The sequence below is a fragment of the Harpia harpyja genome, chromosome 7, assembly GCF_026419915.1.
Source record: "Harpia harpyja isolate bHarHar1 chromosome 7, bHarHar1 primary haplotype, whole genome shotgun sequence".
NCBI classification, from domain to species: domain Eukaryota; kingdom Metazoa; phylum Chordata; class Aves; order Accipitriformes; family Accipitridae; genus Harpia; species Harpia harpyja.
In genome coordinates, this window is record NC_068946.1 from 14,853,514 (window position 1) to 14,869,587 (window position 16,074).

The 16,074-nt window shown below is 42.6% G+C and overlaps 2 protein-coding genes across 9 annotated transcripts in view; one reads left to right on the forward strand and one right to left on the reverse strand.

Moving 5' to 3' along the window:
• The window catches only part of USP40 (ubiquitin specific peptidase 40), a 40,399-nt gene extending 31,914 nt beyond the window's left edge, over nucleotides 1-8,485 (reverse strand). For 3 of the 8 annotated variants that reach the window (XR_008235932.1, XM_052792026.1, XM_052792027.1), the window contains exons 1-6: nucleotides 7,986-8,283; nucleotides 5,621-5,837; nucleotides 5,029-5,096; nucleotides 3,902-4,015; nucleotides 3,152-3,316; nucleotides 2,412-2,558 (exon numbers count right to left, since the gene is read on the reverse strand). Coding sequence is in view for 7 of the 8 variants with exons in the window: in XM_052792026.1 (XP_052647986.1) it covers nucleotides 2,412-2,558; nucleotides 3,152-3,316; nucleotides 3,902-4,015; nucleotides 5,029-5,096; nucleotides 5,621-5,819 (693 nt within the window). In the remaining variant the exon portion in view is untranslated. Of the gene's footprint in view, nucleotides 1-2,411; nucleotides 2,559-3,151; nucleotides 3,317-3,901; nucleotides 4,016-5,028; nucleotides 5,097-5,620; nucleotides 5,838-7,538; nucleotides 7,637-7,985; nucleotides 8,284-8,329 lie in introns of those variants that run through there. The other 5 variants (XM_052792024.1, XM_052792023.1, XM_052792020.1 and 2 more) reach the window with 3 other exon arrangements.
• Nucleotides 8,486-10,982: 2,497 nt separating this feature from the next.
• LOC128144560 (UDP-glucuronosyltransferase 1A1-like) overlaps nucleotides 10,983-16,074 on the forward strand; it is a 169,520-nt gene continuing 164,428 nt past the window's right edge. Inside the window, exon 1 of the mRNA XM_052793538.1 lies at nucleotides 10,983-11,904. Within this exon, the coding sequence (XP_052649498.1) occupies nucleotides 11,059-11,904 (846 nt within the window). The 5' untranslated portion in view covers nucleotides 10,983-11,058. The remainder of the gene's footprint in view (nucleotides 11,905-16,074) is intronic.

Consider the following 16,074-nt stretch of genomic DNA (forward strand, 5'->3'; position numbering starts at 1 on the left):
TAGCACAGCCGCTCTCTTGAGGCTGTCCATTCACACCCTGGTATCCCCCAGCTACGTGATTTCTTACCCAAGTTCAGAGTTCACACCATCTTCTTGCATGGATGACCATGTATGAAAAGAAAGCAGCTCTTATCTCACACTCCCTTGAACCCAGCAAAGTTTAACTCAGACAAGCCCTTATAACCAAGCCACACAGAATCCTAGAATGGTTTGGGTTGGAAGGGACCTTAAAGATCATCTAGTTCCAACCCCCCTGCCATGGGCAGGGGCACCTTCCACTAGACCAGGCTGCTCAAAGCCCATCCAACCTCGGCTTGAACACTTCCAGGGATGGGGCATCCACAACCTCTCTGGGCAACCTGTGCCAGTGCCTCACCACCCTCACAGTGAAGAACTTCTTCCTTACATCTAATCTAATTCTACCCTCTTTCAGTATAAAGCCATTACCCCTTGTCCTGTCACTACATGCCCTTGTAAAAAGTCCCTCTCCAGCTTTCCTGTAGGCTCCCTTTAGGGATTGGAAGGAGGCACATGAAGCACTGGCAAAAGGTTCTGAACTCCTGAGTCACTGATTAATTTCACCTGTCCTCAGCTTGCCTTTGCACCCACTCCCTTCCACATTAAGGGTGCTGCAAGGTTTGGATTGCAGTCATCCTGCTGCAGAAGAGAGTCACCACAGTAGGCCAAAGAGCTTTGCTGTTGTGAAGATGACAGAATACGTCAGAGTGCACTAACAGCTGTCTATGTCTGTTTCCCCTTTACAAAAAATAGTGGGAATAACAGGAAAAAGGAGCAACTTTTTATAAAAGACTTACAACATAAAAGAAGAAAAGCAAACACCACTTTGTATCATTCTGGAGAAATGCAATTCAAAGACCTACAACTCTCATAAAGCTCTCACTGGGCTGCCCTTCCCTGGCCCTGCCTAAGGGGATGGATGAGAAGACAAATAAGAAGCCTTAAATTCAATTACTATGTTGGGAAAACCAGTCCAAACTGTCATAAACCAACAAACAGGGACAAGCTGTCAGCACAAGGATGCTGCAGGCTGCACTGGCATACAGTGACCAGTGTTATCAGACACACCACCATTTAACAAAGCACTTGGGGTCACATACACAATTCCTCTGGAGGATACTAATATAGACAAGTGTCAAGCATCTGAAGCTTTCCCAAGGTGTCCAGGGGTGAAGGCAGGGAACCAGGCCAGAAAAAGGAATACTCCAGTCTGGTTGTCCCTGAGTTCCTGGGGACCACTCTCAATGAACATCACAGGCTTAATGTCAAGAGTTCTCCATTGAACACTGAGGAACTCCAATGACTCAGCACAGGAGAAGGGTCCCAGCATTTGGCTTTACAAGTATTTTTTAAAAAAACAACTCAAACCCAACAGTTCTCACCCATAGCTGAGCACAGATCAAAGCAGCAAATCATTCACTAGAAGGTTATGACAAAGCAGCACAACTCAACATAAACCAATCAGCTTCATTCAAAAGCATCTTCAAGCTACTGCCTGAAGGAGAAGACTCTCCCACAGTCTATACTCTGACCACAGGAACATGACTTTGAGGCTTTGCTGTGCCTGGATTTTTATCCTCCTCCTGCCTGGCCTCTCAGATGGAAGGAAACTCCTGGTGGTGCCCATGGATGGAAGCCACTGGCTTAGCATGCGGCAAGTGGTTGAAAAGCTCAATGAGAGAGGACACAAAGTGGTGGTGGTTATACCAGAAGTAAGCTGGCAGATGGAAACAACACAGGCATACACGGTGAAAACGTACCCAGTGCCTTACACATTAGAAGAGCGGGATGGTCCCTTGCATGAATACATTCTTACTCAGCTGAAGGCTCTAGCACTACAAAACATATTGAAAACACCTACTAAGGTGTTAATTTATCACTGCAAGAACCTGTTTGGCCTCAGGGAAACAATGCAATACCTAGATCAACAGATTCAACTGTGCAAAGCAATAGTTACTCATTATTTTTCTCTATCATTTGCATTCTTCATGAGAGAATTTCCATAGTTTTCTTCATTACACGGACCTGTTCATTTTTTTCTTCAGGGTCTAGCTTATCTTTTAGCCTATCCTCTGAAATGTCCAAAGCCAGGTGCCCATAGAGGTGCGTGAATAAGGCAATACTCTAGAAACCACATGCCATCCCACCCACCATTGTCTAGATTAAAGACTGCAACAACATTCAAGTTAAGAAATCATCAAGAGTCACATGAGCTTTTCTTGACATAGTTGCTGAGGTTTAAAAAACAGGTCAGATTTTGGCATCCTCTTGTTATATACTGTCTGATTAAAGACACAGATTTTTTTATTTCTGAGTCAGAGGGCAGACACAGCAATGTAAACAAAGTTCCTAACTGTCAGCAGACTGAACACTGAGAATCACCAATGCGTTACCTTTGAAGCTTCAACAAGTTTATCACAGGCTCCGCATCGATACAAGTTCTCATTTTCAAAGTACTCTTCTTCTACATACATGTTCCACAGGGCCTCCTCCAAGCCAGCTACACCTTTTACTGCTACTGTTAGGTCTAAGAAATCTTCCTATGCAGAAGTACAACAAAAAAATAAGGTAGTAAGTGGTGTAAGTTCACAGTACATTAGAAGGATACTCATCCCATTCACCACAGCAGAAGTAAGCATTCATTTTGCTTTCATTGTGGATGGGGAAAAACCCCCATATATCCACAGAAGATAAATTAATTTAAAAAAAAAAAAAACAACCCAAAACAAAACACCACCACCAAACTTTTTTTAAATTACAAAGAGCATAAAAGACTGTAAAGGTATGTTTTACTGTTATTACCCCACTGTTCAGCGCTCTGCCAACTACATCTACTAAAGGCAACGCTTGCCAACTCAGAAGATGCAATAACACTTATGTTTTTTACTTCTGAGTCACAACCTGATGTAGGTGGTTTAGGAAATGCCAGCCAAGACTTAACAACAAAGTCACGCATAATTTTCACGTTTTCAAGTCTGCGGCACTCTAACCAATACACACTACCTAGATTCAACAAGACCACCAGTGACACGCAAGTAAGATGTCCTATTTTTGGAGTTAAAAAAACCACAACATTTAAAGTATCCTCAACAGACTGAACAGAAACCCATCCTGGAAAACAGTCTGGCTTTACCTGTCTCTCACTGATATTCTTGCACTCTTTACAAACAATCTGGTTGACAACAATCCCATGGTACAATCGCTTAATAAGGTCACGACCCGAAGTCCCCACAAGGGAAGTTTCCAAAGCACTGAACAGAATCCGATTTAATTCCTGCACATCATGCTGCCTCATTTCCTGCATGATAAAAAAAACAAACTTGAAGAAATAAAATAGTGCCATCTGCTTTGCTTATTGTTTAAAAACAACATGTATTAAGTGTGACAAAGACAGCTGCCTCAATGACTACCCATGTATTTACTACCTTGAGTAGTAAATTACTACCTTTATTATTACTTGTTATTCTTAATTTAGATATGGTTTCTAAGTAGCTACTATAACCCACATAAGACACTTTCACTTGGGTAGATTTAGACTAAACTCTAAGATGAGTTACACAGTTCAATTTAGGTAAGAATCTAAGTATTTGAGGACAAGAACCCTAATTACTGTTGGAAAAATGTTCCTGTAAAAACAAAGAAAAAGCTACTGAAACTGTATCTAACAGAACTATTTTCTTCTGTTACTTGCTGTAAACAATTGGCATGTATTTCATGTGGAGATACAACAGTATACAACAATAGTTGACCCAATTCAATGCTTTCTCCACAGCTTGAAGTATTTCAAGATATTTCTTAAATGTCAGACCTAAAAAAAAAGTAAAAATCATCTCCATTCAGGAAAAAGTTTATCAATGATAGTGTCACTGATGGTGATTTGTACCTCATGGCTGTTCCACCCAAAGCTCTCAGTAAGGTCTGTTGTAGATGCAGCCTGCTGGTCTAAGAGCAGAAGCTGAGCAAATAACCGTTGAAGTTGTAATGGAATTATTCGAACCTAGAAATAAAAACCAAATATACCCAAAAGATCAGAAAAAGTCTTCACACCAATCATTTAAATAAAAATAATTTAGTACAAAACTTGTAATAAACCACCACTGTCTATAGCTTTCATAACACAGGTTACTCAATTCACACCAAAACATCAGTCAGACTTGGTTCCCAAAAATCTACAGTGCCTCACCTTACTCAGCAAATACAGTCATGGAACATATGTTTTGTGATAAAGCAAAACTGTACAGATTAAAATTAAGCCATCACCATCGTAAAAAAGGACAACTTCCTCTGATATTTTCCATAATACTAAACCCTAAGAACTCAGCTACAAGACATCATGACATACAGATTTAATGTGTGCTACTCCTTGCTCAGTAAAGGGTGTTTGGTGGTGGGGTGGAACGAGATGGGAAGGAGAACGGTTAATGTCAGTAAGCTTAATCAGCTACCTATATTTATCTTTGACTTACAAAGAAAAAAATTTTCCAAGCCACCAGTTGTGTCACTTTAACCCGAGAACTAAAGAATGCAATTCTGTAGTCAACTTTAGTAAGCACTTTTTAAACAAAGATTAAATTCCAGTCCCATACCATCCTGTACACAGGTGGGCTGTTAAATCTTCAGAGAGCCTCAGTGCAGTCATTTAGGCTGCACACAGTTACTTTTTTTTTCCTGGACACAAATAAGTCAAAACACTGTAGCTTGAATTACAGAAGAGAAAAATCTAAAAAAGGACTGTACAGAATTTGGGATTGCTCCTGCTCACCTTGAAGACAAAATGATCTCTGCTATCAATTTCAGCAGAGACAGGCTCAATATTTTACTTCTGAAGCAAACACTTATGGCACTGAAAACTTACAACTGTGTGAAAAATCAAGTATCAGCCAACCAAACTGCCTTGCAGTATCAGAGTTAGGCTTTCATTCATTCTCATAAGAAGTTTCATGTGAATTGAAACAATGTTTTTCCGAATCAACATTCAGCAGTGACTAATGACATGAAAATTTTAAATACCTTTGCGTCTGGTTTACTGCTATCATCCAGAGACCCAAGTTCTTCAGGTCCTAGAGAGAACAGCGCCTCTGTAATTGTAAAGAAAAATGCCTATTTAAAAAAAGACAATATCCCCTCTTTAAAGATTAACTGTATTTTAGCTGTCAAGCATTATGATGCTATTCTTTTTGGCAAATTAAGACATTAAACAACCTTTCTGAACATCATTCATCCTTGCAACTGGTTCAAGCTATAAAAATAAAGCAGAAGTAAGCATGAAGGTGTTTAGATGGCAAAATATTTTTTCAGGAATTGTAGTGGTTGCATTAAAAAAAATGAATGACACTTTACAGACAGCAATAACCTCTCTTATTTATACAAACTGCAACCACACACCTGTAAGAAAAGGTAACGTTTACAATACTTACATTTTGTGCAGAAGTGATGATACTAATTTTACAGACCAATAGCTCTGAATATTCTGTAATAACTTATTTGAAGTGAACTGTTCCTGAAAACAATGTGTTTGTCATGTTTCTTTAATAAATAACTAGAAATGCAGATACAAAATATCAATTCCAACATTATTTTAAGAAGATTTTGAACACATTACCTCTAAATTCAGGTGTGAAAAGCAGAGTCTGCAGAAGGGAATTGAGGTAGCAGGTCCCACCCTGATTTTTGATACCACTTAGATTGGTGAAATCCCTGGGAGGTGGAGGCTCAGAATCTCTGGGCTTTGATTTCTTCCCTTTTCCAAAATGATTGTTTGAAATAAAGGAAAAATCCTCTTCAAATAAGTCCCCAAACATTGTGAAGGCAAAACAGTCCTTTAAAAATATGAAATAATCTATTTACTATAAAAACCGCAATTGAATCCACCCACCTCTAATCCTCCAAGATGAGCCTTTCATCCATGACTGACGAATTTATTTATAACTTTTTCTTATCTTATTCTGTTCATTCTAAAAGTGAACGTCAGATCCATATAAAAGGGTGCACTAACGTAACAAAAAAGGGTGAATTAAAAGCATTTATGTTAGCACAGGTCTGAACAGACTAACTAGAACCAAATACATCACATTTCAACTTTGCATCAGCAAAAACATGCATAGCAAAATAAATACATCCTTCTAAACATCCATAATCAACTACTGTTCAAGCTGCCCAGCTTCCTGCAGGAAAGGTATGTAAGGCCTCTCAAACTCATCAAAATCCCTGTGCTGTCTCTCAAAAAAATCCATGTGCACAAGTAACCTGTCTCTAGTATTGGCCAGTTCAGATGGGAAGAGTACAATAAATAGTCAAAAATACAGTGATATTTTATGAAAATATTATCTTTGCTTCCAGATGTTCAAGCCGGAAACTCAATGGCAACTAATTCTTCTTATGGAAATTTTTTCAGTCCTTCTTGGAAATCTTACGACCTCTTAGCATGTCCCAGGACTCCAAAAGCTAGCTCACTTTTGTTTTGTACTTGTCACCCCATAATTTCATTTGGTATGCTGTAGCTCTTGCATTAATAGTGAGTAATCAAGGAGTTATACTGAAGCAGCGAATAATCATTCCTTTATTTACCTTCATTCCATGTGCAATTTTACAGATCTTTATCATATTCCACTCAGACATCTCTTCCAGACAAAAGCTTCCACAAAGATGTATTTACTCCTACAACAGAACTTGTCCCTTATCTTCGATATAGCTGACAGTTTATGATACACTGAATGCAGGCCCTAGCAAAAGTACAGAGAAACTCCCCCTCACTCCCCTCTGTAATGGTTGACCTTTTGTTTCCTATCTTTTAGCTAATCATTTAATCAAGCAACAACTTTCTTCTCCTGTGACAGCTTAATTTCTTTAAAAGCTTTCAGTGGCAAAAGTTGTTGAATGCTTTTTGAAAATCCAAAAGTAGTTGATATCTCCCCATTCAACCAACTGGTAGTTCGCCGGGCATTTCCTAAAACTTTCTATAAAATAGCATTACATTAAGCCCATTTTAGTCCTTCCCAGAATAGAGCAAGTTTTTAGGCAAAAGGCTATGCTCAGAGCAGCTGACTATGAAGCAGCATGACACACTTCACTCTGCTTGTGCTATAATGCTTCTTCACCACTTCACACAATAGATATCCCCTTATAAATCCTCACAAAATAAAATAACATGGCTGGAAATACTTCTTAATGAACATAGACAGGAAAGAAATAATTTTGATGTCTTTGTATTAGGTTTTTCTCCTCTGAATGCAGCTCTTATACCTTGACTGCCTAAAAAAGAAAAGTCTGTAAAGGTACCACCGCCCATACTTCAAGACATAATTACTAGGTTTAACACTCTTTCCAAACTGTCTCACAGCCTTCATTCATTTTTCCAGTTAGACCTGCTGCACTTTAGCATTTAGCCATTCAAAGATGATGACTATTCCTATTTTCCTCACCCAAATGCACAATAGCTTGCTTCTAATAGGTTTGTTCATCATAAAAAAGCACAAATCTAGAAGACAGCAATCATCTTACTGACAGTCTGCTGTACCCACCCACCACTCCGGAGAAACACTTCAGCAGGACAGTGCCAAATCCTCCCTCATTCCTTATTTCTGGATCCTCAAAGCACTGCTGCTAGCAGCTTCCTTCCCTTAAAAATCATACAGCAATATAGATTAGAATGAATCTCTGGATGCAGTAATATAGATTAGAACAAAACTCTGGATGACGTCTCTGGTCCAACACCCTCAAAAAGCATCGCTTATTAGGGCCTTGCCCTGCCAAAGTCGGAATAACTCCACGAAAGGAGATCCCCAAACCCCTCTGAGCCCCTGCGCTCTATTCCTTCTCTCTGATGGGAACTTCCCACGCTGTAACTTGGGTCAGGCACCTCTCATCCTACCCCACTGCACCCCCGACAAGAATCAGGCTGCGCCGATGCCCCCTCCCGACAGCAGTACAGTCTCCACCTCGCTTTCCCTTCTTCAGGCTGAACTCACCCGGCTCCCCCTGCCTCTCTCCACCTCCCATACACTCCAGTCCCAGAGCCCCCGCGGAGCTGGGCCCAGTCTTCAGAGGCGGTCTCACCGGTGCCGAAGAGAGGACGAGGACCGGTACCCTGGGCCTGCCGCCCGCACCCTGGCCGGCCCGCAGCGCCGGGGCTGGCGGGGCACGGCTCCCCGGCCGCCGCTTAGCCCGACTCACCCCTCAGAGCCAGCAGCCAGCACCCAGAGCCGGGCCGGCACCTACCGCCACGGCCCCGCGGCCGCCGCCATGTTTGTTGTGGCGCCGCGCAAAGCACGCTGGGACCTAAAGGCCTCCGCCGCTCCGGGACTTCACGCACCTGGCCAAGTCCCGGAGAGACAACAGCGGCACGCCCTCGCTCTGTGGAGCGAGGGACGCCTCCTGCAAGGAGCGGGAAGGAACCGCCGGGCACGGGAGCCGATGCGAACCGCGGGGCGGCCGGCCGGCAACGCGGCCGCGCACAGCCTGCTGGGAGTCGTAGTGCGGCGCCGGAGCGTCACGGCGCTGGCGGAGGGGAGGGAGAGCCGCACTGCCCGCTGGGAAGGCGGGCCTCCCCGCAAGGCCTTCTGGGGGCTGTAGTTTCCTGGAGGCCGCGGTGGATGGTGGGAGTCAGCCTGCTGGGGGCGGGGGGGCAAGGGTTGCCGTGGAGACCCCCGGGCCTGCGCGGCCTCGCCAGCCTGAGGGCCTGGAGGAGGCCCAGCCTGCCCCGGCCCAGCTTCTGCTGGGTGGTGGACCTGTTGGGGGAGGAGAGCAACACTTCAGCATGACCGAGACCTCTCAGGCCACCACCAGGGAAGGCCCTGCTGAAACCTTCCAAAAAACATAGCCAGGGATGAAGCTCAGCGTACCAGCCTTGTAGCACAAGGGTTTCTGCTGCAAGAAAGAGCCCTCACGGAGGCGGGGGCTGCTTCTCCTCCTGCCCCTTCTGGTCCAGTTCCCTCGCTGAGGTCATGTGGCCCCATCAGGTGCAGGCCAGGGCTTGTACTGGCATTGGGATTTCAAATACAGATGAGCCTGGCCAGTAATCAGAGACGACCAGCTCCCTCTTTGAAACAAGCAGGTGGTTGGTCACAGCTGCCACCATGGCTAGAGTGGCCCAGCTGGCACATCACTTGCTGCCAGCATTGACTCTCACTGTGGTCCGCTGCAATCACGCACGTCGTGCCAGTGGGGCCACAGGCAGCAGTCGTGCTGACACAACGTCCCTCCTTCCTGCTGCAGCCGTCCAGCACAGCCCCTCTCCCTTGGGGTTTTCCGTTCCTCCCCTGGCATCCCCCAGCTATGCAGCTTCTTCCCTAATTCGAAGTTCCCACTGGCATCTTGCACTGGCGACCACGTGTGAAGGGTGAGCAACTCTTATCTCACGCTCCCTTGAACGCAGCAAAGTTTAACTCATCAAGCAACCTTTGCCAGATAACCAAGCCAACTGAGGGAGTCACTGGCAAACACTCAGGAACACCTCTAAGGTACTGATTAGCTTCGCTCATCCTGCACTTGCTTTTGTACCCACTCCCTTCATGTTAAGGGTGCTGCAAGGTTTGGATGGCAAATTCATCCTGCTGCAGAAGGGAAGGGAGGGCAGGAATTTTCCCTAACAGCTGTCTGCTTACCCCTCTCCAGCAAATGGGGGGGTGCTAAAAAAAACCAACTTAAAAAATAAAAATAACCTTTTTGTGAGAAAATGCTGTTTACTAAACCAGTCTTTTTTCCAATGATCATTTTTAAGTGCAGTTTATATAAAGCTGGAAATAATGTTTTGGTTATTACTCATCTTTTTTTTTCTTACAGTTTATAACATAAAAGATTCTGAAAGTATTTTTTTCACTTTTACCTCAGAGCTTCTCCCCCTACTCTGAAGCTCAAATATTTTGTTTTCTGAAAAGTTATCAAGTGCCTGAAAGAAAACTGCATTTTGCCACTTACTCAGTAGTTTCCCTACACAAGGAAACAGTTACAGATGTCGGTAAAGTGGGAAAAAGAAATAAAAAGGCTGATAGGAAAAGATGAAGAAAATGATACGTAATTAATTTCATTGCATTGACCATGGTATGGAAGGGAGATAAAAGAAGTTGTGTTCCTGAGGGACAGAGGCTGCGTGGCTCTAAATATCTTACATTTCATTATTTTTCCATGTCACAGTGCTATTTAGGCTTCTAATCTTTTTGGCACCATTAATGTCAAAACCAATGCTGTGAAGCTGAAGGCTCTTGCAAACCCACACTTGCACTGAAGCTGCTCATTAGCTAAGTCAGGTCCGATACCTGGGCTCACACCTGTGTCTTTACTGAACAGTCCAAGCCATACAGGGAGTTGTAGTTGTTAAAACACATTTAGTACATGTCCTATGTCTAGACTCTACTTGATGTATAGGCAAGTGGTGAGGAGTTTTCAACTGCCTGAAGGCCATCTCATAGGCTGTGAAACAACAGCATTACTGCTCTGAAGCAAGAACCTGGGCTTCAACTTCACAGATCTCTGCCTCAGCTGCCAGGTCAGCCTCTCTCAGTGTCTCTTGCTGGTGTCATTGTAGACTGGAGATTCCTGCTAGCTCAGAAGAGTTGGTTCATCTGCCCTTTCCCCTTACCCTGAGGGTCTCCTGTTCTGTCCTCAGAGAAATGATCTGAACATCCATGTCTCCAACCACAATGAAATTTGTTGAGGCTGTTTTCATTTGTTACTGTGGTGTTGGATTTTTTCACACCAAACTTGCCTTCCTTGGTCCTGGCCAAGGAGTAAGACAGGACACATCAACAATCAAGAGAGAATTCCTAAGAAATCTGACTACCATGTTGAGGAGCTAGTTCTCTGTTGAACGCTGAGGAACTCCAATGACTCTCAGGACAGGAAAGGGTCACAGCATTTGGCTTCACAAGTAATGAGAAAAAACCCCAAACCATCCACAACCCAAAGCAGTGAATCATTAACTAGAAGATTATGACAAAGCAGCACAACTCAACAGATAAACTGATCAGCTTCATTCAAAATTATCTTCAGGCTACTGCCTGAGGGAGAAGACTCTCCCACAGTCTGTACTCTGACCACAGGAAAATGACTTTGAGGCTTTGCTGTGCCTGGATTTTTATCCTCCTCCTGCCTGGCCTCTCAGATGGAAGGAAACTCCTGGTGGTGCCCATGGATGGAAGCCACTGGCTTAGCATGCGGCAAGTGGTTGAAAAGCTCAGTGAGAGAGGACACAAAGTGGTGGTGGTTATACCAGAAGTAAGCTGGCAGATGGAAACGGCACAGGCATACACGGTGATAACGTACCCAGTGTCTTACACATTAGAAGAGCTGGATAATGCCTTTCATGAGTACGTTGCCACTCACCTGAAGGACCTGCCTTTCCCTCTGAATGCTCTAGCACTATACAACAGCTCAGTACACGTTTTCCGTACATTCTTTGTTCAGTGCAAGAACCTGTTCAGCAGCAAGGAGACCCTGCAGTACTTGAATCAAAGTGGCTTCGATGCTGTCCTGACAGACCCAATTCTTATGTGTGGAGCAACACTTGCTAATTATTTTTCTCTTCCATTTGTGTTCTTCATGAGAGGATTTCCTTGCAACTTACACTACGAAGCACCGCAGTGCCCAAGTCCTCTGTCCTACACCCCGAGACTATTTACCTTCAACTCAGACCACATGACCTTTTTCCAGAGAGTGGAAAATGCACTGGTTTCCCTCCTGGAGCTTGTGTACTGTAATGGTTTCTACAAAGATGCAATAAAGTTTTCCTCTGAAGTTCTTCAGAGAGATGTATCCCTGCTACACCTCCTGAACTCTGCTTCCATTTGGCTTCTGAGATTTGACTTTGTGTTTGAATACGTCAGACCAGTGATGCCCAATATGGTCTTTATTGGAGGTGTAAACTGTGCTCAGAGGAAACCACTGTCTGAGGTATGTTCTTTTTCCTCCAAATTATACATTTTCCAATGAAATCCGATTACATCGTTTCTGGAAGTTTAGTGCTACTGATTTTTTTTATTTCTGGTGATGATTTAATACAACCAGGTTCTGGCAGTTGTTTTCCACAGGCTGAAATCAAATTACCTCGATGGAGGCAGATGACTTACTTGAATCAATGAGGATTTTTCTGAGAAGTCCAACAAAAAATGGACTTCATCCGCCAGCTACAAATTACTGTCCTCAGTGAGTGTATATCATTCACCAACCAGACGCAGTTTTGATTTCATTTTCATGGAGTCTGACATATATTTCTTTCACCTAACCAAAAGCTCAAAGACCATGCCCTAAGAGTCTTCCTTTGTTTTTAATTCTAAGCTCAGCAAAGTCAGTTAATTTGCTTTGGTTGTGTTTTCATGACATACGGTTTCCAAACTGGCTGTCTATGTTGTTTCTGTTTGTAGATCATGGTGAAACATAAATGTCACCTTGAAATGGGAAGAATTAATCTAAAGTAGTGTATTTGGTGAAACACACTTGTATGCAAAACTCAGATAAGTTTTCATACCTATTTCTTGACATTTGCTCCTACCAGAATTGTTCTGCAGGATTTTTAAAGCTAATCTAGAAATTTAAATCTATTTTGATAGTTATATAGTCTCTAAAACAATTAATAGCACCAGACATTTCTTTCCAGGCACAAAGCAGGACACAAATTTCTTTCCTATGAAATTAGTCCCTCACTTCTGAATTGTGGTCACACAATATCACTGCACAACTGCAGTACAGTATCTTTGAGCTGAAGGGTATTTTCTTTCTTCTTTCAGATTTCTTTTATAAACTTTGACAGGCTTATGCAGAGTCCACTGAACTTAATAAAGAATAATATTATAAATTAGAATATTAGAATATTATTATAAATTATAATATTAGAATAATATTATAAATAAGGCATTCTCAAGTTAGGCTCAAGAGAGTGGCACTTTGTAGTTTGAGATTTAAGAGGCAAATTCTTGCTGGTTCCATGACATAAGTCTTTAATTCTATATCTTGAAGGTCTTAAAGCTGCAAACAGTTTGCAGCTTGCTACAAGGGTAGAACCATCCTGCCCTCATTTTATACCTGGCATCTCCCATCTTCACACTGACATTTGTCATTTGCTGGAAATCACATGTTCCAAACCTTGAAAAACCTTGTGTATTCCTCCTATCTTCAGTCTGCCTTTTCTAGCTACATTTCCTACAGCCAGCAGAGGAACTTCCCCTATTTCAGTTTGAACAGTGCCCAGCAACAAGGCAATAATGCAGTAGAGTGTAAACAAATGTGAAGTGAGTCACATGGGAGAAAGAAATCTACCTATGCATACACAGTGGTAAGCCCTGGGTTGACCATTACTGTTCAGAAATATAATCATATGGTAAGAATAGATAGTTCTCCAAAACCTGGTAGCCCATTGCCCAACAGACAAGAAAACGAAAAGTTAGGATGACTAGGAAAGGGAGAGAGAACAAGAGATTCAAAATGTGGTTTCTTTTCTCAGACGAGGAGCTTAAGCCACAGATGTTTGTTACACCACTTGCCATAGTTTTCCACAGACAGAGAAATCAGGCGTTGTGGCCTCATTCCCAAAGAGGGCTCCTTTCTGCCACGTCTGACATGGCCCCATGGAGTACCTGCTGTGGAGCTGAAGGCGTCAGGGTGCTGAGGAGCTCATGCTTTTGCTGAACTGGGCATATGTGTCGTATCTAGCCCAGAGCTGGGAATTAAATCCCAAGTTCCCTGACCCTCCTGAGCTGTAAGCATTGTCCGTGGCCTGCAGTCTCAGAGGGAGGGAGAACATGCAACCACAGGACTGGGCTTGGGGGAACACAAACTGCGCTTACTCAGTGACTAAGATAACCAGATAACCGCACTGGCTGCCTGAGGCTGGATTTCCTCTTGTCCTGCACTTTGCGTAGGCATCTGTCTCAGTAGCAATTACATATTCATTAACAGACACATAAATCCAGTTGCCACGTCCTACTGTGTCTGGAGGTTTAATACAAGGGTTGCAGGAAATCAGACCCAATATCTTGACTGAGCAGAGGTTCTGTGCCAGCGTCATGCACTAATGACTCCAGAAGTACCTGAAGGCTGGCATGGTGAGTGGTCCCTCATTAGGGGGACATCGCAAATGAACTCAGACTGTGAGCCCTGAGACATTTTGATGAATACCTCATCTTTAGCCAAAGTTAATGCAAAGTTGCTTTTTTGGGCAGCTCATAAAAACAAAGTTCATATGATTTGATCAAAACAAAGTTCAGAAATGTAAACTATAGCAACCTTTCAAAGTTGTTCCTGTTTTTTTAATCTAAACCACCCATTACTTATTTAAACAACTAGTTAACTTAAAACATTAAAATAAACCCGGATTTAAGTAGGTAGTAAAAGAGAAGTGTAACTGAATAAATACCCTGTGGTTTGTCCCTCTAGCACAAGGATTAAGAAGACAGGTCCTGTTCTGAAACCCTCCTGCCAGAGCCAGCAGAATCTGGGAAGCTCTGATAAGGAGACACTTCTAACTGGTCCTTTGAAATATGCAATTAAAGTGGAATTCAAAGACTTTGGCAAGAAGCCAAATAATACAGTAAGCAGTACCAAAGTGCACACATATACCTGGTACACAGATACATGCTTTTCAAAAGCCTGCACAACCCAAACGTCACTTTGTGTGACCTCAGAAGGGATCCTGTCATGTCTGCAGGTACTGTTAATATGCTGACATGGGTAGCTAAAATTAGTACAGCTATAGGGGAACTCTTCATTTTCTGCACTGAAGCAGTAGTCATCACTCCATTCATGAACCAAATACTAAAGTCATTTTTTTTGTGCAATATTCAAGGTGTTGATGAACTTAGTGGCAGTTCAGAGCAGCCTGGTATCCTGTCAGCATCTGCTTATTATGCTTTTGTAAAGGATGTTGAGCACCTTTAAAGCTGGCAATACTGTTCATCTGTCTTATATTGCAATGTCAAAATACACAACATCAGACAAGTAAAAGCAGCACTACTTTTGAAAAAGAAAGTTTAACTGTCATGCATTGTTCATGTTCAATGCACAGTGTGTATCAACCTGAAACAGCTGCTTTAACCAAACGGTTCATTTCACGGTCCTCTTCAGTTTGCTCTTGTCCACGTCCCTTTGCCTCCCATATTTTGAAGAAGAGATACTGAAGGAAGCTGTAAAATAGTTCTTTCGACAAAAATTCCCTCATATCAAATGGAACCACTGCCTTAGTTTCCCTTTCCATGGGAAGTTTGTCTGCTGGTTAAATTAAAACACCTTCTCTAATGTAAGTCTAAAGGTGAAGTATTTGACAGAGGTCTATGCACAAAAATCTAGAAAGGTTATAGAGTATTACATTTACAAATATCAAACACATTGCCCTACAGAAGTTAGGAAATGTTCCAGTTACAGTTACCTGGGCAGCCTTAAATGTCACCTTTCTGTTATGATACAGTCATTAATTTTACGATCACATACTATCGTTTTCATATGATTTCTATTTATGGCTTAGGAAAGGGCTGCCCTAGAAATGATCTGTGTTCTGTGATTTGCTTAGCTGTGTGCGCTGCTTCTTGCTCTTGCAAAGACTTAAGATTACTTTCTAACTTGCAGTCAACATATCATCACTTTTATGACCTGTTTTTCCTCTGAAGTCATGCTAGCGAAACTATCTTATCCTGTGCAGGCAAATGCCAGTGTATCTCCATAGCAATGTAAAACATAAGGGGGGAATCAGGCAGGTTCATGTCAGCAGCTACCAACCTGCATTCGCCTGGCACTGTTCTGTATCAAAAAAAGGACTGGGTTCAATTACACAAGGATTCCTCCATGTATAAGCCTGATCCATCATCCAGAAACCTGGGAAATCAAATTACATCATCCACACACTCTTGCATTTGAGCAACCTGCTTGCAAGAGCCAGAGCATAAGAGGGTGAGCAATCTCATCTAACAACAGGAAAACAAATCTGGTAGATGAAACCAACATTTCCAGGCTGCCTCAAAAAACATTTGTTTTTAGTTCTAGTTTTAGTGCTGCTCATATTAACAAGTAGCTGCTGAGGTATCCATTTGCTATCCTCTTCCTTTTGTGCCACTCATTGTTTGCTGCTCAGGTTAG